General features: G+C 41.2%; 1 protein-coding gene across 1 annotated transcript in view; it reads left to right on the plus strand.

The window, feature by feature from the left end:
• The window catches only part of VWA8 (von Willebrand factor A domain containing 8), a 366,738-nt gene extending 340,421 nt beyond the window's left edge, over nt 1–26,317 (plus strand). Inside the window, exons 41-45 of the mRNA XM_045477746.1 lie at nt 4,505–4,630; nt 6,329–6,487; nt 20,545–20,643; nt 21,599–21,837; nt 23,953–26,317. Coding sequence (XP_045333702.1) covers nt 4,505–4,630; nt 6,329–6,487; nt 20,545–20,643; nt 21,599–21,837; nt 23,953–24,061 — 732 coding nt within the window. The 3' untranslated portion in view covers nt 24,062–26,317. The remainder of the gene's footprint in view (nt 1–4,504; nt 4,631–6,328; nt 6,488–20,544; nt 20,644–21,598; nt 21,838–23,952) is intronic.
• Nucleotides 26,318–26,418: the final 101 nt, after the last annotated feature.

Below are 26,418 nucleotides of genomic sequence, written 5' to 3' on the forward strand. Positions count from 1 at the left end.
AGCCTGCTTGGGATTCTCTTTCTGTCTCCCTCTCTCTGGCCCTTCTCTCTCTCTCTCTCTTTCTCTCTCTCTCTCAAAATAAACTTAAAAAAAATAAAAGCTGACCCCAAAAAAGAAGAAAGGGATAGCATATTAATTGGAAAAGGCATATTCCTTCCCTCACTCTCACCCCAAATTTTACTAAGTTTTTTTTTTCCTTCCATTGGCACACATAATGGAAATAGTCTTCAAGCTAGAGAGCACATTACAGGATGATAATCATATATAGGGAAAGAAGCAACATCGGCATAAGAAAATTAAGACCTAAAATCCCTAGGTGCTTACATGATGCTGAATCCAGACACAGCAGACAAACATAATATTCTAAGAGAAAAGTAAGCATTTTATAATTCTGTAGCCTCCCTACCAAGGGCATTAATAGATCTCCTAAAATGGACCCCTTTTTATCATTTTTATTAATTATTAGCAAAAAAATTCTGCAGTGATGTTGGACCAGTTATTTAACAAAACCTACTGAATCAAAAATTGCATTTTGTGGGGCTCCTGGGTGGCTCAGTCGGTTAAGCATCCGACTTCAGCTCAGGTCATGATCCCACAGTCCATGAGTTCAAGCCCCATGTCAGGCTCTGCGTGGACAGCTCAGAGCCTGGAGCCTGCTTCAGATTCTGTGTCTCCCCCTCTCTCTGCCCCGCCCCTGCTCACACTCTGTCTCTCTCTCTAAAATTAAATAAAACATTTTTAAAAAATTTTAATTGCATTTGGTCAAGATCTGTAAGTTATTTGTATGCACATTAAAGTTTGAGAAGCCTTTCCGTAACTTGCAAACTGGTCTCAAAGATAATATTTCATTAAAATATAAAGGAATTGTTTTAAAACTTTTGACAAAAAAGGAACTCATTTTTGCTTATTTCAGATTATAAAACTCATGAGTTCATTATATGAAAATTAGAAAATACAGAAATTAAAAGGGGCGCCTGGGTGGCTCAGTAGGTTAAGCGTCCAACTTCAGCTCAGGTCATGATCTCACAGTCCATGAGTTCCAGCCCCACATCACACTCTGTGCTGACAGCTCGGAGCCTGGAGCCTGCTTCAGATTCTGTGTCTCCCTCTCTCTCTGCCCCTCCCTGCTCCTCTCTCTCTCTCTCTTTCTCTCTCTCAAAAATAAACATTAAAAAAAATAAAAGAAATTAAAGAAAACAGTTATCATCCATAACTTCACAACCCCAAAATAGCCATGGCTATTAATGTTTTGTTTTCTCCTGCATATTTTTCTTTGCATGTATATAATGTACATGCATACACAATGGAGATAATACTGTATAGACATGCTTTTATATCATATGCTTATCACTTTAACGTTTCTTAGTGGTAACTTTCTGTCAGTAAATTTTTATTGAACACCAACTATGTATCAAGCAAGCACTGCTCTAGATGCTGCAGTTACATAAGGGCTCTTATCCCATACACCTTACTTTCTAATGGAGCAGAGAGCTAATAGAGATAAAGAGATAATAATACATTTGTAAACAGTGATAAGAATGAAGAAAGTAAAACAACGATGAGCTAAGAAGTGACACAATGGGTTTTTTTTTTACTTTTTTAATAACCTATGCTCATTATCTGAACCTCTTTGATTCCTTTAGGGTTGACATGTAACTTTTAGCCTTATCAAAAACTGTGATATTTGGTATACTTGATATGCTATTTGGTTAAGTTGAGAGTTCTATATTGTACTTAATTGAGTTACATATCACTGGAAATGTAACAGGTTCCCTTGAACTTCTTCAATGTCATTGCCTTGTCAATGTATTGATGAAAGTTTGAAAATCAAGACTAATGATAACAGTGGCACAGCTGTTACATTACTTGCCACATAATCTTGTTTCTGTTGTAATCCCATATTCCTCTTAACCCAGCTCTAGAATACAACCTCCATGTCACTTTGATGACAGCTAAGTATTCTCCCACATTCTCTAGTATTTTTTGCAGTGCTTATTTCCCCAGTATAGACTGGTCTGTGAAAGCCTGTCCTCATCTATGAAAAGCATTAGAAGCCAGTGCTCTGCAGTTTGGCATCTCCAAGAATCATAGAATCTCAGAATTGAAAGGCACCTCAGTGCTCACCCCCAAACGCATTTCCCAGCATGAAGTATCCTGGAAACCTGAGGAATGATCCTACTCCAGACATCAGGAATGATGGGGAAGGGAAAATAGAAGCCAGGTCCCAATCACTGTTGCAGGGGAGGGAGCCTGAGAAGGATAGCACTGTGTGGTCAAACTTGTCTGTCTGATTCATAGCCCAGTGGGAAAGGATTCTAGAAGACTCCGTTCACCCCTTCCTCCTACCACCTATAGCTGTGTATCTCACAGAGTTGCATGAGCACGTTGAACTATACTCCAAGGAATCCCATTTTCCTATAAGATCATGGGATTCTTACCAAGAACACACATTAGAAAAAAAACATAGTCCCGAGGGGCACATGTAAGAGAATTCCTGGAATTAACTGCCCACCAAATGGTGGTGACTTTATGCTGCTTAGGACTTTCTCTCTCTTTGTTTCACATTCACATTAATATATTTGTATTCAAATGAGGGAATTTTGCCCTTGTTTGCAGCAAGGGTATCAGGAACAAGAAATTAATATTATATAGCCCTGCCTAGAGTAAAACTGTGTGGAGCTTCTTTGTGTGGTGGTTGGTCTATGCCTAAAGAAGTCTGCCTAAAGCTTGGCTTTGTATTTTCAATGACAGTACTGTCATACAGGCACTCCCAATGAAACCGTGATGGAAGTATGCTTAAGTTAACGTGCACTTAGTTGTCCCTAACGTGTCTCACTTGATGATAATGGCGATGATGATGATGATACCAGCTGACATAGATTGCCAGGCTCTTTCTCAACCAATTCCATGTAGTATCTCATTTACTCTTCACAATCACTCAAAGTAGGAACTAGTGTTATCTTTATTTTAGAGCCGAGGACACTGACATGCAGACAGGCTAAGTAACTTGCTTGAGGTCAGATATCTGAGCATGGGGAAGGGAGGGTCGGAACCAGGCTATCTGACTCCAGAGCACATGATCTTAACTACTACTCTCATTTGCACACATAAAAATATTTCAGATATTCTTCCCACTTCTTTTTTTTTTTCATTTACTTATTTTTTTAATTTACACCCAAGTTAGTTAGCATATAGTGCAAAAAGGATTTTAGGAGTAGGTTCCTTAATGCCCCTTACCCATTTAGCCCATTCCCCCTCCCACAGCCCCTCCAGTAACCCTCAGTTTGTTCTCCATATTTATGAGTCTCTTCTGTTTTGTCCCCCTCCCTGCTTTTGTATTATTTTTTTCTTCCCTTCTCTTATGTTCATCTATTTTGTATCTTAAAGTCCTCATGAGTGAAGTCATATGATATTTGTCTTTCTCTCACTAATTTCACTTAGCATATTACCCTCTAGTTCCATCCACATAGTTGCAAATGACAAGATTTCATTCTTTTTGATTGCTGAGTAATACTCCATTGTGTATATGTGTGTGTATACACACACACGCACACACACACACACACACAGCACGTCTTCTTTATCCATTCATCTGTCGATGGACATTTGGGCTCCTTCCATACTTTGGCTATTGTCGATAGCATTGCTATAAACATTGGGGTGCATGTGCCCCTTCTAAACAGCACACCTATATCCCTTAGATAAATACCTAGTAGTGCAATTGCTGGGTCATAGGGTAGTTCGATTTTTTTTTTTTTTTTTTTTTTTTTTTTGGTATTCTTCCCACTTCTTAATGTAAATAAAGTCCTTGGCTGTAATAAACCTATCTATGTCTTGATTGGGATATTGTCATTCTTTATTGTTTAACTACCTTCTCGGTCCACCTGGCATAGTTATAAGTTATTGTGGGAAAGTATTATGTGGAAATACCTTTGGGAAAGCAATTCAGAAGATTTCTGATCAGGGAGACATGGGGGACACAACATGTTCATAAACTATTGTTTTCAGCTGTTTCCACTTGCACGCTAAGTCACAGAGAGCTCAAGTATCAACTTCTCTTCTAAAAGGAAGAGTTCTGAAGATCACATTTTCTCTGTGCTTGCAGTCATTGTTAACAAGTTCAAGCTGATTACTTTGTTACCTAAGAAATCTGCTAGGTGTACCGTGACAGAAAATGCTTAAGAAATGCATCACCACTACTACATTTCTGGATTTTGCACATCTCTCCAGAGGCCCATTTGCATACTGCTTTCCCATTCGTATGTGCGTTGAGTTCATTTTATCATTCCATGTGTTAAAACAATTAAAATTGACAAAATCTACACAGAAGGCATTCTTTGTCAGCAGAGCGGAGACCAGTCCATTTGTGAAACTGTGTCCGTGCAGAACCATCACTTATTTAAAAAGATCCTGTGTGTGTTTCCTGTTTATCATGCAGAAAATGTGTCACGTACCCTGCAGAAGTAATTAAAATAAGGAGTTGTGCGTGTGCGTGTCGTTGTAGGCTAAAGGTAAAGAAAGACAGTGGCTAAGACACCAAGCTACGGGGGAACTAGATGATGCCAAGATCATCGATGGGCTCACTGGAGAAAAAGCCATCTACAAACGCCGGGGTGAGCTGGAACCACAAGTAAGTAATGGTGAACTAGTAGCCTCAGGTAAAGTTCAGTCTTCTTTACAGACAAATGCTTTCCAGAGTTGCCATCTTTATCAAAACACCATAAACCCTGAATATGGCAACCTGGTCTCCTGCCAGGGCCTCCCACCAGCAGAATCCACCAGAAGCTTGCAGCTGAGCAAGAGGCTGATGCTTGTCCCTGCAGATCAGCTCCCAGGACACAGAGCAGGGTGCCTCTGGGGGGAGGGGAAACTGAAGACACTCAGTGTCCATGAATCCTGGAGGACTGTGCGAGTAAAAGCCCTGGAACACTCTTGGTGGTTTTCTGCTATCCTGTTACTTCAAAGATCTGTGCCCATCCCAAAACTGAAGAAAATTTTAGAAAATAAGAAATTCTCTCTTAAATAATTCCAATTGTAGCATGGAAAGCTTTAGACAGCCATAATATTAAAATATTTTCAGTCCCATGGCAAAAAAAAAAAAAAAAAATGGCAGCAGTTGAAATACTGAGTCTCTTGGAGGGCCCCGTGACTTCCTGTATTCCTGAATAACCAAAATTGCTGAGTAGCCACTGAGAGCTGGGGGTGCAGTGACTGGTGGGGAAAAGTAGTCACTTACTCCATTTAAATGTTTATTCAGAGAGGATCTTTTGGTAATTTGGGCAGTACTCACTTCTGTGTCATTGGCATGAGTCAACAACTACTTTCTATACTGACTCATTGCGGTCAACAAATGTGTTTAGATATATCTGAATTGTGAGTGGTCATGGAATCATATGTGGCTCTGTTCTTAATTTAGGCAGACACAAGTTTTTAAGAAATATACTGAATTCTGTCTGAAATCACTGCACTCCAATACCCACACAATCTTTTTGAAATTACTAATTCTGCTCATTAGCCTTCATACCTGACAGCAAGCATATAACAACAGAATAATCTGGAACTTTTCTTCTTCCTTTTTTCCTATAAGTAAAACCGACAAACGTACTTTTGTTTTTAATTCTGCAAATTGGCAGGCATGAGTCCACAATCAAACTGAAACTTAAAGGAGCTTTATGTTTTAATTGACAGTTGTTGCTAAATAGCAGTGAGATGCCACTTACATGCTTTAACTGCCAAGAAAAGGAAAGAGAAGTAGAAATGCAGCGACTGGAAGGAAGCAGAAACTGAAAGCTTGTAATGACAAAAGACACTGATGAAATCTATTCCCTCTGTTCTTTGCCAGACGCCCTCTCACAGAACCTTGTTTTAGGAATCTAACATTTCTCACAGGCTATGTGGAAAATGATTTGCAGGACACTACATAAAAGGCACTAGCAGAATCAACGTGGCCTTCCAAAACAACTCAATCTTGCTAGTGTAACTGACTCCGAGGCATGACATGAAAATGACATGTTGGGGTTTGTATCTTTCCAGATTATTATTTTTAAGAATAACAGCCTCAGCAAGGCAGTTTTACTAGACTAGGTTAGGCCTTGGAAGGCCCATATTCTAAAGGAAAATCTCTCCCATATGGCCCCAGCACAAATGTGAAATTCCATCTACTGAAATACAGTCCTTTCCACCTGCCAGCACAGCCTCGAGCCACACCCAGCCTCCAGCTGATCTGCCTGCCTCGTGGCCGGCACGCCGGGGCCGGTGTGGGACCCTCAGAACTCCAACCAGGGGTGGTTTCCTGGTTCGCGAGGCTTTTCTGTTGTTCCTCCCTCAGCTGGGCAGCCCCCAACAGAAACCCAAACGCCTGCGCCTGGTGGTGGATGTGTCTGGCAGCATGTACCGCTTTAACGGGGTGGATGGCCGGCTGGAGCGTTCAATGGAGGCCGTGTGTATGGTCATGGAAGCCTTCGAGAACTACGAAGAGAAGTTCAAGGTATGGCATGAACTGAGGATGATGAGGGGCGTCACTGACCACTTATGCCCAAGGGTCACTCCGGGTTAGGGCACGGTGATGGAAAGGGGGATGCAGGCTCCACCGGAGTGAACAAAAATCTTCATCTCCTCATCAGCTCACTTATCAGCACAGAGGAAGAGAGCCTTTTGTTTCCTCTGCCCTAACCATCAGAAAACGATAATACCAGAATTCAAAGAACCCATTATCAGAAGAAAGCACTGCACTTTGCCAGTGTGTGATGTTAGCCATAATGTTAGGGGCAATAAGCAGACATTTAGAAATACCACAGATCGGGGCACCTGGGTGGCTCGGTCGGTTAAGCGTCTGACTTCGGCTCAGGTCATGATCTCACAGTCTATGAGTTTGAGCCCCGCGTCGGGCTCTGTGCTGACTGCTCAGAGCCTGGAGCCTGTTTCAGATTCTATGTCTCCGTCTCTCTCTGCCCCTCCCCTGTTCATGCTCTGTCTCTCTCTGTCTCAAAAATAAATAAGCGTTAAAAAAATTTTTTTTAGAAATACCACAGATCTCTTCCACAAATTTCTAGAACTGCCATCCTCATCCCAGTTTCCTCCACAGCCCATTCTTCCCCATCACCGAGCAGACAGCCTTCCCAAGGGTTGAGGACACCCTCAAAGAGCACTATTCTCAGCCTTGCTTTCCCTTTCCATGTGGGCGAAGATTAAACAGTAATAGATGACCCCCCACTGGGAATGAAGACAGCAACCCTGGAAGAAATGCAGTTGCCCGTTCCAACTGTGTCCATTTTGCTGCACCCTCCTTCAGAGGCCTGAGTGTGGAAAGGGGATCCCCTAGAGCCATGTGACTGCCCAAGTTGCCCATCGGTCCACTCTTAATCGGCCACAGGAGCACCTGCACTTCTGGCCCTTTACTAGAGCAAATAACACAGTCACGTGCTGGGTAATTATTATCAAAAGTGCAGGGGGCAGAAATGGTATATGTGCAGACATGTATAGAGGGTACTCAGTCTATCCATAGGTATTCTAGATCATATTCAGGATCCAACATGTCCTTCGGAAATAGGCAATCGTAGATCATTATTTAGCTTGACATCCCACGTAGAGGATTACTATCTGTGTATTACGGTCTCTATTATCTTTTTACTTTAAAGATCTGTGCCGGAATGCACAGCAAGCAATAGATCAATGTAACCTATCATTGCGTTTACTTCAAGCCCGTTTTTGAGCTCCAACTCTCCCAGGGTCCCTTGCGTGAAGCTCTGTGTGAGAGATTCCTTTTAGAATTAAGTGGTAGGAAAAGGCGGCTTTGGTCAGGGAGTGCTGTGGGTTGCCAGGCTCTGTACAAGTTCAGGATACAAATACAAATAGGATGTAGACTTTCACAGTAGGGAGCAGCTTTGTTTCCCTCCCAGAATGAAGAACAGGGTTGTGATTAGTGAAAACCATGGAACTGTTCAAGATTCCCTCTTGGTTTCCGTTGCCAGAAAGGTGAAAGCCAAAAATCAAAGACCACTCTGGCAGCTTTATGTCCTGTGGCTTGTGCACTAGTATTCAGCCTTTTCCTTCCCCTGACCCTCCCTCCCTTCAGATGTAAGTGTGTCTTCGTTTTAATTTTTGTTTTTTTATGTTTTATGGGTCTCTGGGAAATATTTATTTTAAAATATTTTAGATCTTGTCTAGTAGGAGTTTGAGTATAATTCCTAAATCACTTGGACCATGGATGACCAGCGGATGGTTAAACATCTATCCATCACATCAGCATAAGTCTCATTGAATGTTTTGAAACCCTTGGGTTCTACTAATATTTGGATCAGCCCATCTGCCTCTTTTGTGAGTCTTGAAGGTCAGCGTTCCTTAGCTTCTTTTGAGTTATATGGAAATTGTGATCCATTATAGATGGTAACCAACATATCACTATTAAAATTGGTATACATACTCATATTATCTAGAATAAAATTTCCAGTTAGAGGATTTTTATGCCTTTGAGAACAGAACCGCTCCAATAGGTGAGACTACTTCTTCTAAGTTTTTAGGAACATTTTTAGGAGCTAACCAAGAAATTGGTTGACTCAGCTCCCCAGGACTGTGTAAAGAATTAGACAGAAGGTAGAAGGTGGCAAAGCTAATACGGAAATCTGAGAACCATTCCAACAGCCTGCAAGTGGATGATGTGACTATCAGGAAGCGTGTTGAATATTTCATTTCATCTCATACAGCGGAATGCACAGAGAGATTGGTATTTCTCCAGTTCTCACTGTTAAAAGGCTGGCATTTGGGACAACATTAATGAGACTGGACATGTCACACCAAAAAGAAACAATATCAGGAAAATCAGCATTTCACAAGCTGTTGTTTTGTTTTGTTTCTAATTGACAGTTATAACCCAATTGTGGCCATATAAGTGGATTTTAATAAAATTACAAACATAAATTGAGCACTTGCTAAGAGGATAGTACTCTGCTAGGTACAGAGTTCCCTGCCATCCTTGAGTTTATAGCCTAGTGAGGGAGACACATAAAAAGTACCAATTCTGATAGAACATTCAATGAGAGATGTGCAGTAACAGAGGCACATAGAAAGCATGCTCATCTCCAGACACCCCACTTCAGCGCATATTTTGCTCATAGTCTCGAATTCCCACAATAGTGTAAATAATTTCCTCAGTCTTTATTAGTAAAACCACAGATATATTGAGAAGATAACCATGGTAATATATGACTAACAAATCCAGCCAATATTTAGAGCAAGAAATTATAGCAAGACACCAAGATAAGATAAGCTTTATTCAAGGTTTGGAGTATCTTTATTGTTTTTTTATGCTATTAGATTCTTAATTTTTTTAATATTTTATTTTATTTTTTGAGAGACAGAGCACAAGCAGGGGAGGGGCAGAGAGAGAAGGAGACACAGAATCTGAAGAAGCAGGCTCCAGGCTCTGAGCTGTCAGCACAGAGCCTGATGCAGGGCTTGAACCCATGAATACGAGATCATGACCTGAGCCTAAGTCGGACACTCTACTGACTGAGCCACCCAGGCGCCCCTATGCTATTAGATTCTTAATAGCACTTTTATGAAAATGGATTTTGTGCATTTTCTTGTACTTCTAAACATACTCCCTACTTTCACTATAGTTCCTTTAGAACTTTTTTAAGAGCATAGAAAGTCTCCACTGCATTAAAATCTTTCCAAGAAAAGACATCAAGATTTCACAAAACAAGCTCTGTGAGGAAAAATGGCATTTGGGCGAGTATCTCGAGGGCTGGGGAGGGACAGGAGATGGGGAGAGGATAGGAGTCCTGCTCCTGCAAATTCATTACCATGTCCATGGACTTCAGAATTCACAAGTCACTACTCAGTCTCCCCAGTCCTCAGACAGGAAACTGAGACCCAGGAACATTAAGGACTTTTCCCAAAGTCAGAAGGCTGTTGGAGACAGGACTCCTCTCCTGTTTGTTTTTCCCTTTTGGTATTTTGATTTGTTTTTATTTATTTTTTTTTTTTAATTTTTTTTTTCAATGTTTATTTATTTTTGGGACAGAGAGAGACAGAGCATGAACGGGGGAGGGGCAGAGAGAGAGGGAGACACAGAATCGGAAACAGGCTCCAGGCTCTGAGCCATCAGCCCAGAGCCCGACGCGGGGCTCGAACTCACAGACCGCGAGATCGTGACCTGGCTGAAGTCGGACGCTTAACCGACTGCGCCACCCAGGCGCCCCTTGATTTGTTTTTAAATTTTCCCCTTTTTATCCCAACTTTTTTATTCTCAAAAAATTGAAACCTACAGAAAAGTTGAAAGAGAAGTAAAATGAACACCCATATGCCTCTACTTAGATTCGCCAAATGTTAATATTTTCCCTTGTTTGCTTTATGTTTCTCTCTAAATATATACTGTCTTCCTTCTTCTAAATCATTTAAAAATAAATCATAATGCTTTACTTCTAAATATTTTATTATGCTTCTCCTAACAGTTAGGACATTCTCTAGCACAACCTCAATACCATTATCACATCTAAAAATATTATCAGTAATTTCATATCTTCTAGTGTCCAGTCCAAATTCACTTTTCCCAACTATCTCAAAGGTGTCTTTTTTTAAATGAAGTAATTAACATACAGGGTTATATTGGTTCCAGGCGTACAATATAATGATTCAACAGCTCCATGTATTACTCAGTGCTTACCACAGTAAGTGTCTTTTCTAATTGGTACCCACCCCCCTACAATCCAGGATCCAAAATCCACACTTCATTTTTGGTTGTAATGTCTTGTTGGCCTCTTTTCACCCAGAGCGGCCACGTCACATCCACTGCCACTACCATCTTTGCTTGTCCTGATGCTTGCTCTTGAGAGTTCAGAACAGTTGTTCTGCAGAACGTCCTTTATTCTGGATTCACCTGGCTATTTCCTCATGGTGCCACTTACCTTATCCCAACATTCCCTATGTTTCCAGAACTCCCGACAGCTTCTCCCCTGCACTGGGTGCACTGGAAACTTTGTATAATCTTCTCACCACCCCTGCCAACATGTCTAAGTTTAGAGTGGCCACTGGCCACCCAGTCTCTGCTGGGGTCTCTCCAGCCTCCTTTGTAGAGTGTATGAAAAAAGTGGGGTGGAGCCACCTGACATTCTGTGAGAGCGTTTAATTAAATACGTTGGGGTAAATGTGTAGAAGGTTCAAAAAGGAGCAAAAGTGAAGCCCTCTATGTAAACCTCTGACCCCTCTCAGCTCCCACTTACCCCTCCGGTGTGGACTTTTTTGTGGTGTCTTCTCAGAGATATTTGATGCATGTACATCAAATGGCAGCATTCCATTCGCTGTGTTCTGTATCTGTACACCATCTGGTCACGTCCAACTCACTCTATCTGTGCTTTCATTTTCCCATTTGTGAGAGACGCATAAGGACTAGGAATAACTAATGAAAGTATGTAATTTTCTCAGCAAACATAAAATGATGCATGAACAAATGACAGTTTTAGGAGTTCCTAGTGAAAAATTTATATTCCGTAGCCCAGGATGGCATCGCATGTGGTATCTTTAGGAATTCGGCAATGTGCTCAGAGACTTCCTGCTCCGCAGTTCCAGATGGCTTCTAGCATGGTCTTCTTGCAGTTGGATCCCTCCTTTGCAAAGGTGTCTAGTCTATATTTGCTTTGAAACCTTCAGAAGCCACCGACCTGGCCCAGTGATCTGGACTCTTCCCCGAAACCTCTCTTTTGGCATCTGTGTCGTATCTTGTTTGGCTTGGGCTCAGCTCCCAGGCTCTGGGTCATTACAGTCCAGGTCCAGGAGGCTCATTTGGAGTCAGCCTCCACTTTCTGTTCCATCCTAGCATGAGCCATGCCAAACCACAGGGACCCTTGAGTAAGAATTACTGAGAAGAAAAGGTAATTCAGTGGCAGGACACATTTCAAAGCCATCTGGAGTTTTTAAAGTTTCTCATAATTGGTCTACCAATAGAATTCAGTTATTCTCAGAAACAGCATATATAGTCTGGTCTCTTAAGATGAAAGTGACATTATTTGCTAATAATCATCATAAACTCCTCTAGTCTTATAAGCAGCAAAATTTTTAATGTTCACAGAGCACTGAAACACGGGAGTGAAAAGTGGAATGGTAACTGTTGTGCGAACCGTTTTATTTCAGTCAAGAAACATTTTTTCCTTTATCTCATGCTTTCTTGTTTGTTCCTTGTGATTTCTGCAAGCCCATGGGAATGTTTTACTAAAACCCTAAAGTAGACCTCCTTTTCAAAAGCTCTTCATGCCTTTATTTTTTTTCTTCAAAGCACTCCATAACATCAAGAGTTAGGTGACTGTCTCTCCACTGAACACTCAAGTGGCGAGTCCAGAAAAGAGACAGATTTATTTAGTTTTTGAGAAATGGGACTTTGAAAAGTAGTGCTCAATTTTTTCTTTCTTTTTTTTTTTTTTTTTTTTTTTTTTTTTTTTTTTTTTTTTTTTTTTTGGTGGAGAATAACTCCTATTTTAAGGCCATGGTTTCCTAACAGTGGAACAAGGAATGTTTGAAGGGTGTTGGGGGTTTGATGACAAGCAGACAGGACTTTTTACCCTTTCCCCTTCCATCTCCAATTAAACCAAAACAATTCCATTTATATTACTTTCGTGTGATGTTTCATAATCTGGGCTTTTGTGCAGTGTTTCCATTGGAGAAAGACCTTCACTAGAGCCAGTACTGGATTGTTATTTCTTGTAGACTCTGAGAGCTTTCATTTTAGAAAAGACTTCATCAATCCTCAGGTAGATTTAGGTGATTCATTCCTTTGACAAGAGAAAGCAAGGCACAGATTTTCCTATGAGAAGTGAAGCGGACTTTTCCAGTCTGTTTCACCATTGACTTTTCATAGAAACTTAGGAGCAGGAATGGTCTTGGCAATTATTTTCACCAACTTCTTTGTTTTACAGATGAGAAAAATCAGGATCCAGAGAGGTAACATGCTTTGCTCAAGGGCACACAGCTACACTGTAAAAAAAAAAAAAAAAAAAAAAAAAAAAGGACTTCTGACTCCTACTTCCGGGCCCTTTCTTAAGAAGTTGATGTTTTATCCCCGTTTTTTTGCAACCATTTTACTTCTGCCCAGTCAGTATTTTTGCAATGCTGTAATTCAGAAGCAAATGTACCATTTACATAAAAGACTCTATCTTTTCCTTCCCTTAGCACTTCATCGTCCAAGTGAGGTATAGTAGGCATAACTTTTCTCAAAGATATCTTGGTCAGAAAGGCTGGGTTAATTCTCAGAAGGATGTGAAAAGATATGATTCACAAAACTAGCACCTGCTGGGAAGATTCCTTCTATCAAAAACTTAGCTCTGTGTCTGTAATTAACCTTTTCCCCATGCCTCAGGAATGTTTCACACATTTAGAAATGGAAACCATTTATCTTATCAGGCTTAGGCTTTGAATAAACTCTTCTTGGTACATGGAGATAAGACCCAAGAAAGGGGTACAGAGTTCTCTGAATCCATTCACAGTGAAACAAGAATTCAGAATTGACCCAGTTGTTGCTATGGAAGTACTGGCCAAAGAGACTGAGGAGGGGGATAGGGAATGATTATTTCTCTACAGAATCAGAGCACCTGGGTTTGGCTTCCACTACATCTCTGAGCTTAGGAAAGGCTGTTGACCTCTCCAAGCATTAATTTCTTCATTTGTAAAAAGAGGTAAATAATTCCCACCACAAAGCTTGTGAAGAAAATCAAGATGAGTTGAGACATGAAGAACTGTACAAACATTGACATTATACTCATTAAATGTATTGTCCTATACTTTCAGTGACCCTGCGAGGTTAGATAAAACAGAGATTATTCCTATTTGCCAGAGAGGTTAAGTGACTTCTAAGCATATAATGTTAGAGGTCATTTAAACCAGCATTATTTACAAGATAGAAACAAGATTTACAAAAGTTAAGTGACTTGTGCTAGGTCAAAGAGGTTGTTAATATCAGAGCTAAGCCTAGAATCCTTGACCTTCAGAACATTATTTTTTTGTTAAGTTTATGTATTTTGAGAGAGAGCAAAAGAGAGGGGGAGAGAAAGAATCCTAAGCAGGCTCCATGCAGTCATCACAGAGCACAACTCAGGGCTCGAACTCTTGAACCGAGCCATGGGATCGTGACCTGAGCCGAAGTCAAGAGTTGGCTACTTCACCAACTGAGCTACCTAGGTGCCCCAGAACAGTATTCTTTTTACGTTGACTTCTAAGATACAAAGAAAGGTTAGCTACTACTATAACTTATCGGCTCACTAACACCTTAGGGGTTCTGTTGGCACTTCCCTTGACCCTTTTGATCACATATTCATCTTCCCACTGTCAGTGGTGCCACCTTAGAATGGTGTACTTGGATTTGTAGAAGATTAAAATTTCACACATCATCAGTCTTCAGAAATAGCCTCAGACAATTGTCTCATACCTAGTTATAATGTGGATGCATAATAAAGCATAGCCTTTCCTAACTAGCAGATGATTATCCTTCCCCACAGAAATCTAAACGTAAATCTCACTTGTTAAAAAAAAAAAAAAAAACACCAATAGCTCTTTGTTCTAAGCAGACATTTCTTTGCAACCTATCACAAATCAGCCTTCTTATTTCCTAATACATCTTTGTGTCTTAGACTGAAACTCAGCATTCATTTTCATTTGTAAGACCTTTCTCTAAGTGAATGAGATTTTCAAAAGAAAATATAGCAAAGGGGCATTTAAACAAGTTTCCAAAGCAAAGAAGTATTAAAATTGATCTCCTCTAGTCAAAGTTTTTCTTACTACTGTGGTTTATTATTTATGTTTATGCTGCAATGCAAGACCCCACAAGGACTTATGGGAGGCCGTGAGAAGCGGTCATTTTCGTGACCATAAAATTTTGAGCTGCTCAAAAAAGTTATGATCTGAATGTTAGGTGGTTTGGTAATGACAGTGAGGCTCTTGTTTAGTGACTTTGTGATTCTTCCACAGATGCATGCTTGAGACCCTGTCAAGTCTGATTTGACGGTGGTCACAGCAGAAACGAACCAGACTGGGTGAACAGTAGGATTAAGTATCAGAGAATGGAAAAGAAGAAGTTTATGTACCTTTTTTCCTTTAGCCCAGCCCGTTTTGAGGATTAGCAAATCTCTGCCTGTAAAACGTGTTGGGATCCTTGGATAGCAGATACTAGATAATTATGACATAGAAATATTGTTTTTAATGGAAGCTTACACTGATCTACAGTAACACCAGGGAATGTTCCACACTTGGATGTGCTTTGGATTCCTCTCAAGCATTTTATTTACTTTGGGCACAGAATAATCCCCAAGCCTGTCTGGAAAATGAAAACCAGAGCCTGCAAACCATTTTATAAGCCTCATCCTGTCCCTTAGGTGTGTCTTCTCAGCCTCTGCAATGCTAACCAGGCACAGACAAAGGCAGATCGTTCTGCAAATAGAACTTTCCTTACTACAAATAAAGAAAGGAAGGAGGAAAAGGAGAAAACAGAAGAAGGAAGAAAGGGAAGAAGGGAGGGAGAAGAAAGGCAGATCGGCAACTTACCTTTCTCTCACTTGTATGAAAAAGTATAGTATGTTTTGTTCTCCTGGACAAATAAAGTGGTTGGTAGGTAGGTAGGTAAATCAGTCCAGGGAATGATAGATGGATAGTAACTAAAATGTTCCCGAAGCCTTTAATCAGCCAGTATCTGTTTTTGAGAAAGAGCTCATTTGACTGCTATTTGTGTAATAATCAACTTTTTTCCTCACAGTAACCAGTTACGTCAACCCTGTGAGCAGACCATATGGTCAAAGACGTATTCATATAGTCTCATCCATGGTCATCTGATTAGTAAGAATTTACATCTCCAGTTAAAGGGAAGGAAAAAGCTTAATACATTTATAGCCCTCTTGCCTCAGCCGAAAAGGAGAAACCTACTTCTGTTTCAAGGAACTGATCTTATCCCCTCCTGTGTAAGATCCTGTTTAACAGATTACTTCACCAGCCCCATAACGAAAGCAGTCTGCCTGGCACCTTCTCAGGAGAACTTTATTCTTGGCTTAAAATATTTTCTGCCGTGACCATTGTCAACTGAGACATGATAGGGCCTCGAGCATGCTTCATGGAGGAATCCGACAGGCTTTCTCCATACCCGCCCCAGCACTGAACACGTGGGTGACCTTAGACATCTACTGAAGCCAGTACTTTACTAGTTGCCATTGGCAAGAGCTGTACAGCTTTTAGGGTTCAAATTCTGTTACCTTTTCATTAGATGGATAACAAACTATCCAAGGAGATTTTTTTTCACATATGGAATTTATTACATCCTCTTAAAAAGCATTTATTATCAAGCCTTTTTATTGTATTGGTAAATTTCCCTTACAATTCTTTTGTATCATCTTTTGCATAAATTAAAAAATCTGAAAACCACACCCAAGATCTCACTCTGGTCCTCCCCTAACCATGTCCCTCCCATGAGGTAAAGAGCCTATGGGGCCAAGGGGGTATACTTGGTTAAAGCCAGTTTCTGGATCATGTTCCCAGTTTCTGGGCTCCCCAAGAAACCTCTGATGACCCCCCAAGCCTGCTTCCTATGTGGTCCCCTTTCTTATGCCCATCTTCATAGGGCAGACTGGCCAATGGTGTAAACACCCAGGTCTGAGGTATGGCCAAGGGGCAACTGTAGGAAGGAATATGATGGCCGGGTGTCCATACATATGTATGTGAGGCGCCTCATGGAAATGGGACAGAGCCGACTATAGCAAGCCAGGGGCCGGTGCTGCCCACACCATTCTGTTCTTGCACAGAACTTCAAGGACTCCTGGCTCTCCAGGTCATTGTAATCTGTATTTACTTATCAAAGGAGGACAGAATATATTTTATTTAACAATTTATATCCTGATTTACAGGTTTTAAATATTTAGGCATCTTACATTGGCCTTCATTTGTACACTTGTCCCTTCCAATTACACACTTATCTCTGTCCATTCCCATTCTTTCTGCTCATTTTCAGTCTCAGAAAAAGGAGTGTCCTCCTTCCTTCTCCAGACTAGACACTCTGACCACGATCTCCTTCCCGACTGCCTCCTCTCTGCCACCTGTAACATGCCCAGACACCTCCCCCGCAACACCCCTCTAGATGCTGTTTCATTTCACTTTTTATCCCACAGACTTTTCACTAACCTTGTCCCCACAAAGGTGTCTGTTGATTCTGAGGCCCAGAGGTCACTAGTCCCCATTCTCTGGGATGGCTGACATTAGTGTGATTCAGCACACTTGCACAACCACTTCCGGAGACCCTGCACACAGATTCCCCAGGGCCATCCGCTTATCCTGCTTTGGCAAGTGCTGTCTCCCCTGTCTTCCCCACTCAGCTCTGTGTCCTTCTTCCACCCACCAAAGAGGATACTCCTCAAAGTTCAGGTGAAGGGTTCCTCTGCTCTTCTCTGTCTCTGCATTTGCCCTTGGCAGTCATGTGTCCCTCCTGGGCGGGCACAGCCACATCTCTGACTCCATGAAATACATTTCTACTCTGATACCTCCCTGGATGCATAATTTCAGCACATCCAAAATGGAACTGATCTTCTGCAAATAACCCAGCTTCTCTCCTGGCTCCCTATCATTGCATAAAAATTATTTCAACAGAAATTCTTCCACTTCTTTTCATTTTAAATACAATGGTTTTGGTTACTGTATGGGCTTTTTGGTCAGCCAGCTTGGGCTAACCACCATTTATCACATGGTGGCTATGAGGGGCGCAGGGGGGGAGGCGGGAAAATGCATTCCAGCTTCCAAGCAGCTTGTTTGCAAAAGAATGTAGCCCACATGGGAAAGGAGAGCTTCTTATTGCCCCAACATGATTGCATTTTTGCCATAAACACACCAGGCACACTCACAGATACTAAAATTTGAAGATGAAAAAGATATGGCCTCAAAGAGCTCAACAGTTAAAAAGAAATAGACATGAAAAGAAATAAGTGCATTCCCCTACAATACCTAGAGTCATGTTTTGCACATGGTTGGTGCTCAAAAGATAGCTGTTGATTGATGGGCAGTTGGTGAATAGAAAGCAGTGATTCTAAAGCATTTTGTCCCTCAGTAGTATTCCAAATATCCCTGAAAATCTTTTGCCCGAGGCCCACACTCAGAATTTTCTTTCCAGATGCCCCAATTGCCCAGATACCCTAATATCTATTCTAACTTTCACATCAGAATCACAAAAATTCTTAGAGGGACGTGGAAGGGGAGAAGGGAATTGGGGAGCAAACCCCAATAGTTAGAACCACCTTGCTCCAGTTATGGGGTTGCTTCAGGTCCCAAACTTCTTTCCAGATTCCATTCAAATGCTGCACCCCACACTCAGCTCTAGTTTTCTCATGTGCATTGTGAGATAGAGAAATAGAAAGGTAGTTCCTAAATTTTAAAAATACATGTCATACACTAAAGTAGAAAAGCAGAAGGGCACCTGGGTGGCTCAGTTGGTTAAGCATCTAACTTCAGCCCAGGTCATGATCTCATGGTCCATGAGTTTGAGCCCCATGTAGGGCTCTGTGCTGATTGCTCCAAGCCTGGAGCCTGCTTTGGATTCTGTGTTTCCTTCTCTCTCTCTGCCCCTTCCCCCTCTCGTGTTCTCTCTCTCTCTCTCTCTCTCTCTCTCTCTCTTTCTCAAAAATAAATAAACATTAAAAAATGTTTTTTAATTAAAAAAATAAAGTATGGGAATGCACACTGGTGCAGCCACTCTGGAAAACAGTATGGGGGTTCCTCAAAAAACTAAAAATAGAACTACCCTACGACCCAGCAATTGCACTACTAGGCATTTATCCAAGGGATACAGGTGTGCTGTTTCGAAGGGACACATGCACCCCCATGTTTATAGCAGCACTATCAACAATAGCCAAAGTATGGAAAGAGCCCAAATGTCCATCGATAGATGAGTGGATAAAGAAGATGTGGTGTATATATACAATGGAGTATTACTCGGCAATCAAAAAGAATGAAATCTTGCCATTTGCAACTATGTGGATGGAACTGGAGGGTATTATGCTAAGTGAAATTAGTCAGAGAAAGACAAAAATCATATGACTTCACCCATATGAGGACTTTAAGAGACAAAACAGAGGAACATAAGGGAAGGGAAACAAAACTAATATGAAAACAGGGAGGGGGACAAAACAGAAGAGACTCATAAATATGGAGAACAAACTGAGAGTTACTGGAAAGGTTGTGGGAGAGGGGATGGGCTAAATGGGTAAGGGGCACTAAGGAATCTACTCCTGAAATCATTGTTGCGCTATATGCTAACTAATTTGGATGTAAATTTTAAAAAATTAAAAATAAAATTAAAAAAATAAATAAAGTAGAAAAGCAGATTATAAAACAATGTTATCCATTGCAGTTAGAAGTTATGTTGATGTAGATTTGTGTGTGTGTGAATGTGCAACCTTTTTCACACGTAGTGAGAGGAAATAAAAGCCTCAGAACTTCTACAAAACTTTGAGAGATGTTAGCTTTGAATATGGGATAATGACTAATTTTTACTTTCTTTTTTGTGCTTTACTGTAATTTCGATGGTGAATACACTTCACTTTGTGTGTTCAAGAAAAAAAGTTTATTTATTAGTTTTCTACTGCTATGTAACCAATTACTGCATACATAGCCTCTCAAAACAATACCCATTTACTAGGTCTTAGTTCTATAGTTTAGGGGTCTAGGAAGGCTCAGCTGTGTTCTCTGGTTAGGGTCTCATAAGACTGAAATTGCGATCTGAGCCAGACTGGACTCTTACCTAGAGGCTCTGCTTCCAAGCCCATTTGGATTTGGGCAGAATTCAGTCCCTTGTGGTCATAGGACTGAGGTGCCTGTTTTGATGTTGGCTGTCAGCCAGGGTCCCTCCTAGATGCCACTCTCAAGGCCTCACCCCATAGTCACCTCTATCTCAGCCACAGATAATTCCCACATGTCACATCCCCCCAGACTTCAAGTCTCTCTGTCTTCCCCTTCTACTACCATCCAGAAAAACTCTGCTTTTTAGGGCTCATGTGATTAAATTGGGCCCACCCAGGTAATCCCCCTTTTGATTAACTCAGAGTCACCTGATTAGCGGCCTTACATCTGCAACATCCCCTTTGCCACATAACATAATCACAAATAAACATCCTACCCTATTCACACGTCCTGCTCACACTTAAGGGGAGAAGATTATGCAGGCCATGTATGCCAACGGGCAGGAATCTTGGGGGCCACCTTGGTACTCTGCCTACCACAGTGTGTGTGTATGTGTGTGATTTTTTTTGAACTCTCCCCTGATGGTTAAGAATGGAAGTCTTGGTAGCCCATGAAGCCCCCATCATACTTTCTCCCTCCTGCTAGGGCAGAAATCACATGAGGATGAGCCAGAAATGAAGGAGCCTGGAATTTGTCTGCCTTTGTTGATAAGCACACATCCATCTCTCTGGACTTCTCCATGGCCATCTGTTGAGCAATTGTGTATGGTGGCAGACCAAAGTTTTGGAGGCCAAAAGGTCTGATGACAATTCTCTAGTGGGCAGAGGCTTCTAACTCTGATTCTCTTATCTATAGTATGACATCGCTGGACACTCTGGAGACGGCTACAACATTGGTCTGGTTCCAATTAACAAAATCCCCAAGGACAATAAGCAAAGACTAGAAATTCTGAAGGTAAATACATTAAATCACCTCTATATTGTGAAAACTTCCACCAGATTAGGTAAAGTATCTTCTGATGACTGGAAAGATTCACTGAAGCAGCAACAGATACAGGAAAGAAAAAGACTTTCTGTTTTACAAGCATTCAAGCCTTAAACTGAGAAAACGCTCCTGGTGCCTAAAATCCTCTTCTCCACACTACAAATTTTAAACTCTGTTCCCTACATATTTTTAGTGTACTCAATATTATGTCAGGATTCCACAGCCTGAGTCCCCCTCCTAAATCCTATACAGTTCTTCTCAGTCCCTAAGTATTTCAGTAAGAGGAAAAGAATGACCCCTTTCAGCGTACTCTCCCAGTTTTATGTACTTCGTAGTATTTTCTAATGATAACTTCAGTTTCACATACTCAGATCTACAGTAGAAACACACACACCTTATGAGGTTAGAGTAAACGTCCTCCATTGCTATTGTTGTAAGTCCAGTGTTTAGTGTTACAACTTTGTTTATTAGAAATTCAACCCATTTCTCATTTTTCTCTTGTGTCACATCCATTCACAGGTCTTGCCCACATTTAAGGGGAAAGGACTATGCAGGCTGTGTTTACCAGGGGCAGGAATCTTGGGGGCCACCTTGGAATTCTGCCTACCACAGCGTGCGTGTGTGATACCAAGTTTTATGTTTTCTTACATTTTCTCTCTTTAAATGGCAGCTTGAGTTTGAGGAGTAAGTGCCAACTGGGAGAGTTTGGGAACATTTCATGTTTCTAACAAAAGTCTTAACCGCATACAAATATCACATGTACTGTTGTCACTCTGAGATGCAAATGAAATAGAACTTGCTCAGAGATTTCTTATTCACATGGAATAATTGGTATTTGTGCATTCTCATGGTCAATAGAAAAACCATTATGTTGGCTTAAAAAGTTTCTCACCTGTGGCTTTTGTGTGACATCTCTTACCTCCAGACAATGCATGCCCATGCTCAATTCTGCATGAGTGGGGACCACACGTTAGAGGGGACAGAACATGCCATCAAGGAAATTGTCAAAGAAGAAGCTGACGAGTACTTTGTCATCGTCTTAAGTGACGCAAACCTGTCACGATATGGAATACATCCTGCCAAGTTTGCCCAAATCCTGACAAGCAACCCTCAAGTAAATGCTTTTGCCATTTTCATTGGATCTTTAGGTGATCAAGCAACCAGGTAAGGGTCTCCTCGGGATACAGCAAAGGACAGGTATAGGGACCTACCTGGCGCATGCCATTTCACGGGATTGGCATCAGGAGGGGCGGTGGAAGAGAAAAAGGAGGAATGGCCGGTAGGGTTGCTGCTGTCATGGAGCTGATAGTCCAGTTGGAAGGATATAATGCTCCGGCTTATGTTTGGATGAGCAGTAATCATTTGAAATTAACGGTTTTCCATTGTGTGTTTAGACCAACAATAGGATAATTAACAAATTGATTTGTCCACAAATAAATTAGACAGTATTTTATATATTTTCATTTAACATCAAGGTCTCAAGCTCAGTTCTAATCAGTTCATGTTCAAATCATATTCAAAGTTAGCAAACATCTATTTTCCCAGCATAAGAGATTGCGTATATGTATGTGTGTGTCTATAAAACCTGTATATAAATAATATATAAAATACACACACATACACATACACATACACATACATATAGCGAGACATATACATAAATATACATGGACAGACATACATGGATATAGATACATAGATTGTAGATAAATATCCCTTCTTAAATATCTCCCTTTGTATGTGTGTATATCCCTTTTTACTGGGGGGACAAGCAGGTAAAGCACTTGGAGACAATGTAAGAGAGTATATGTGGTAAAATTCTACACTGAACATGCTAAATATTTAGTAGAGAAGGTGTGGTCAGATAACAAATACCATTGTGGATGAGCTAAAAGGAGAGATCTGGAAACACTTTCATTTCTCAAATATACTAATGTTTATTCTTTTGAATTATAAACAGAAAGAACTTCTGATTTTTCTTTGCTTGAAATATTTGTATGAGGCAGAAAACACAAATGGAAGTATATTTTCCCCACCCCCAAAAATAAATTTCCTGCCTAGAATGCATACCTTTTTATTATTCCTGTCTCTTACCTGTCATACTCTGAAGTATAGAGTCCTGTATAGACTACGAAATGCTTTAGTGTCCAAAGAGCTGGCATCTTTTCCTATTCCCTTCGCCTTGCTGCAGGATCACCAAGTGAGGTTAAGAACAGCCTGAATATCATGTAATTACAGTCACTTTATTACAACTGACTTTGCATTCTTCCCAGTTTTATGTGTTAGCCTCTTCTAGAACTTCCATGTCCTCGAATGCAAACCGTGCCTTTTCTACCCAGATTTCCTTCAGGACCAGCCCAGTATTTAGCAGACGGCAAGTTCAACAAATACTGGTTGAGCTGAAATAGCTATTTTGTCTTTCTAGTGAACAGATCCTGTTTGAATACTTAAGAAAGTACAATAATACCCTTGTGGTTTCCTAGGGAAATGGTCCAACATCCACTGGCAAAAGATACGTTGCAGAATTAGCTGGTCTACCAGGCATGCCAAATGTATGATACTACACAGGATGGTTGACTTTTATTAAATGTCATTCCAAAACCAAACTTTGTTGGCACAGTGAAAGAAGGCGTTCTTTTGGATAGAACTGTGTCTTGTCCTTTCATTGCTTTCAAAAAATGGCCCTTTGTTCCAGATGATAAATTGCCATTTAAAAAAATTATCATTAGCCTGTATAACCTTGGTGTCATCAAAGCTGCAATTGCATAAGTCAGAGTGTACTTCATGCTGTATAATGTGAGGCAAAAAAGAACGAGAGAGCAGGGAAAGAAAGAAAGAACCACCCGGGGTTTGGCCAGGCAGCATTTTTCGGGGCCTGTTTTCTAAGGCAGGAAAAACCCTTAGAAGTACAGCGTATGGATTTGCTGGACCTAGGTGAGGCAATCTCAAATGCGTCCCTAGCGTTCTGTTCTACCAAGGGAATACTAGAAAGTGACAGGAATAAAAGAAATTTCTTCTTTTCAAATTAACTGATTTTCTCACCGAAAAGACCTTTCTCTGGGTTCACTGCTTTCAGTGTGCCTCGCTCTGTTTTGTTGCTTTTCCAAGCCTTTCACTGCCCAGTGACAGCCAGTTCAATTGCCGGCAGGGGCAAGGTATTAGAAAGTAAAAACTTCTTTTCCTAAGAAACCATGGGGACACTGTGGTTTGCGGGGGCAGGAGGTGGAAGGGGAGCCTCGATTTGCAATGGTAATTTTCTCTCCCCTTCCATCCTGGCAGGCTTCAGAGAACTTTACCAGCTGGCCGGTCTTTCGTTGCCATGGATACCAAGGACATCCCTCAGATTTTACAACAGATCTTCACCTCCACCATGTTGTCCACTGTTTAAGACGTGCCCTTCGTCACCCTGGTGACCCCGGGATTTGAAATAAGATAGGGATAAAGAGTACTCTGAAGAAGAGAAGACATCTATAAAGGGAGCCTGTGCAATGACTGGATAATTCTGGCATTCCTGGGTCCTCCTGCGCTTGCTCAGCAGTCCGAATTCAGGAAAGCAGCCAGAGGGAGGTTTGTGCATGGAAACCGACAACTGTTGATGGGTTCACAGGGAAGTGAGTTGACCTGCATTTTATAAAAGGTCAGGGTTAAAGGAAAGTGGTTTGAGAACTGTGGTGCTTGGTTTATATCTAGAAACCTGAAGGAAAGAGAATTCCTTGCTTTTGCCTTAACATCTGGTCACCTGAGGTAACAGAAGCGACCCCATCAAACTAAGCTTTAGTTGCCGTATTCCGACGTTGAGTTACAAGTCTGTGCAAACCCACCCAGCCTGCTCCTATCCAGTAATTATGTGTATTTTCTTCTCCACTCTTGGTTGCCCAGAAGACAATGATTTTATAGTATGTAACTCACTGGAAAGCTGACAGACATATTTTATAAAGAGTTAGGTTTTTTTCAATAATTCCATTCTCTTGGCGAAAGCCAAAAGTAATCAAAAGATCCCTGCATTGCTCTCTTTCCCACTTGACTTTTTAAAGATTCTTTAAATAATAAAGAGCAAACCTCCCATTTTCCATGCTGCCAGCGTGGAAGGATAAAGGATGTCTTGCCTTGAACTTCCTGTTTCCTCTTGTTCTTCCAGTACTTCTCACAAGTCTCACGTATTTTGGTGTCCAAAATGTAATGTTCAAAACAACAAACACTTATGTTTTTACTTAAAGCAAAGTAAAAACAAGGTGGTATGTTTGAATTGAATGGTAACTGGAGATCTCTTTAGCTGTGTGTGTGTGTGTGTGTGTGTGTGTGTGTGTGTGTGTGTATATATATATATACATATATATATATATATGCTTTTTTTTGTCAAGACTCCTCTTTTCTTTCAAAGTGCACCTCATTCCCACCTACTCTTGGGCTGACCTTTATTTACCAACAGGCTCATTGTCCCTTTGTTTAAAATCAAATGCCACAGCCAAAGTCAGGGTCTGTGCAAGCACCTAAGAAGCTAGAGATGCAAAGTCAGAATTGCAGGGGGCACCAGTGTGTGCGTGCTTTCTTGTCATGAGTTGGAAAAACTAGTCTTGTTAATGAGGTTACCCTGTTTACCCATATGTAATGGAATTACACAGATCCATTTCTTTTTAATCAATTGTAGAGAAGAAAAGGTATCACCCATTTGTTCCACCACCCTCGATTCCCTATCAGTTGTCAGAGAAATAAAAGTAATTAGATTTCCAGTGCAATCCTGCCCAATGAGTTTGCATAGCTTCTCTTATTTTTCCGGCCAGATACTTGCTCTGTGTACTGAATCATCCAGCCCTGCAGTTTCAATCCAACGAGTACCTTTAAAAATGTAATTGCATTAATAACAGTAATAATAACAACAACAGCAGCCAGTAGCACTTACTGATTATTACCACATACCAGGTATGTATGCTAAACGATTTCATGTATCATTCCATTCAATCCTCACAAAGATGCATATAAAATAGAAGCATTTTTTTTTCTTTTTTTTATCTCATGTTACAGATGAGGAAAGTAAGTCACTTCCCAATACCAGACTACTGACTATTCATACTTTTAACATCCTCCTTGATAAATAAGGAAACTGAAGTGTAGGGAAGTTCAAGAAAACGGGCCTCAGTCACGGGAAGGCAGGGGCGGAGCTGGGCTGTGCTGGCCTCCCTCGTGATGTACTCGAGCTCTCGTTGCCTTGACTCCTTTCTCTTCTTGCAACCTGACCACAGTTCACAGAGCTGGCTTCCTCTCCCTGGGACTCAGAAGCTACCTGCACACATCCGGGCACTCAGAGGAGGATGTGGGGAGCAAGGACACAAGACACTGCTGGAGGGACATCTCTAACCAGCCCTTCCTGGGCTCAGCAGCAAACTGAGGAAGTGCCCGTTCAAGTGGCAGCTTAACCCCTAGGAGTGCCCCTCTGAGGACAGTCACAGCCCCTAAAGGCTTTGGACCAGAATCCGAGAATCATTAACACAATGGCCATGTAACAAATCCTGCCTGTGCCCTGACTACCTGAGTGAGCAGAGGCCAGTTTTCCTTCACATGGGAAGAATGTTCTCCTGTAGTTTAATTCACCTCTCCTCACTGGCCAGACATCCTTGCAATTGTTATTTAAAACAAACAAACAAACGTGTAACCCCTGACTTTGCTTTTTTGTAAAAGGGAGAGATGATGGGGTGGGGGGAGGAGGGGTGGCCAAGAGAGGAGATGAGAAGGGTTTATTTTCACTTC

This window comes from Leopardus geoffroyi, chromosome A1, assembly GCF_018350155.1.
Source record: "Leopardus geoffroyi isolate Oge1 chromosome A1, O.geoffroyi_Oge1_pat1.0, whole genome shotgun sequence".
In the NCBI taxonomy this organism is placed as follows: Eukaryota; Metazoa; Chordata; class Mammalia; order Carnivora; family Felidae; genus Leopardus; species Leopardus geoffroyi.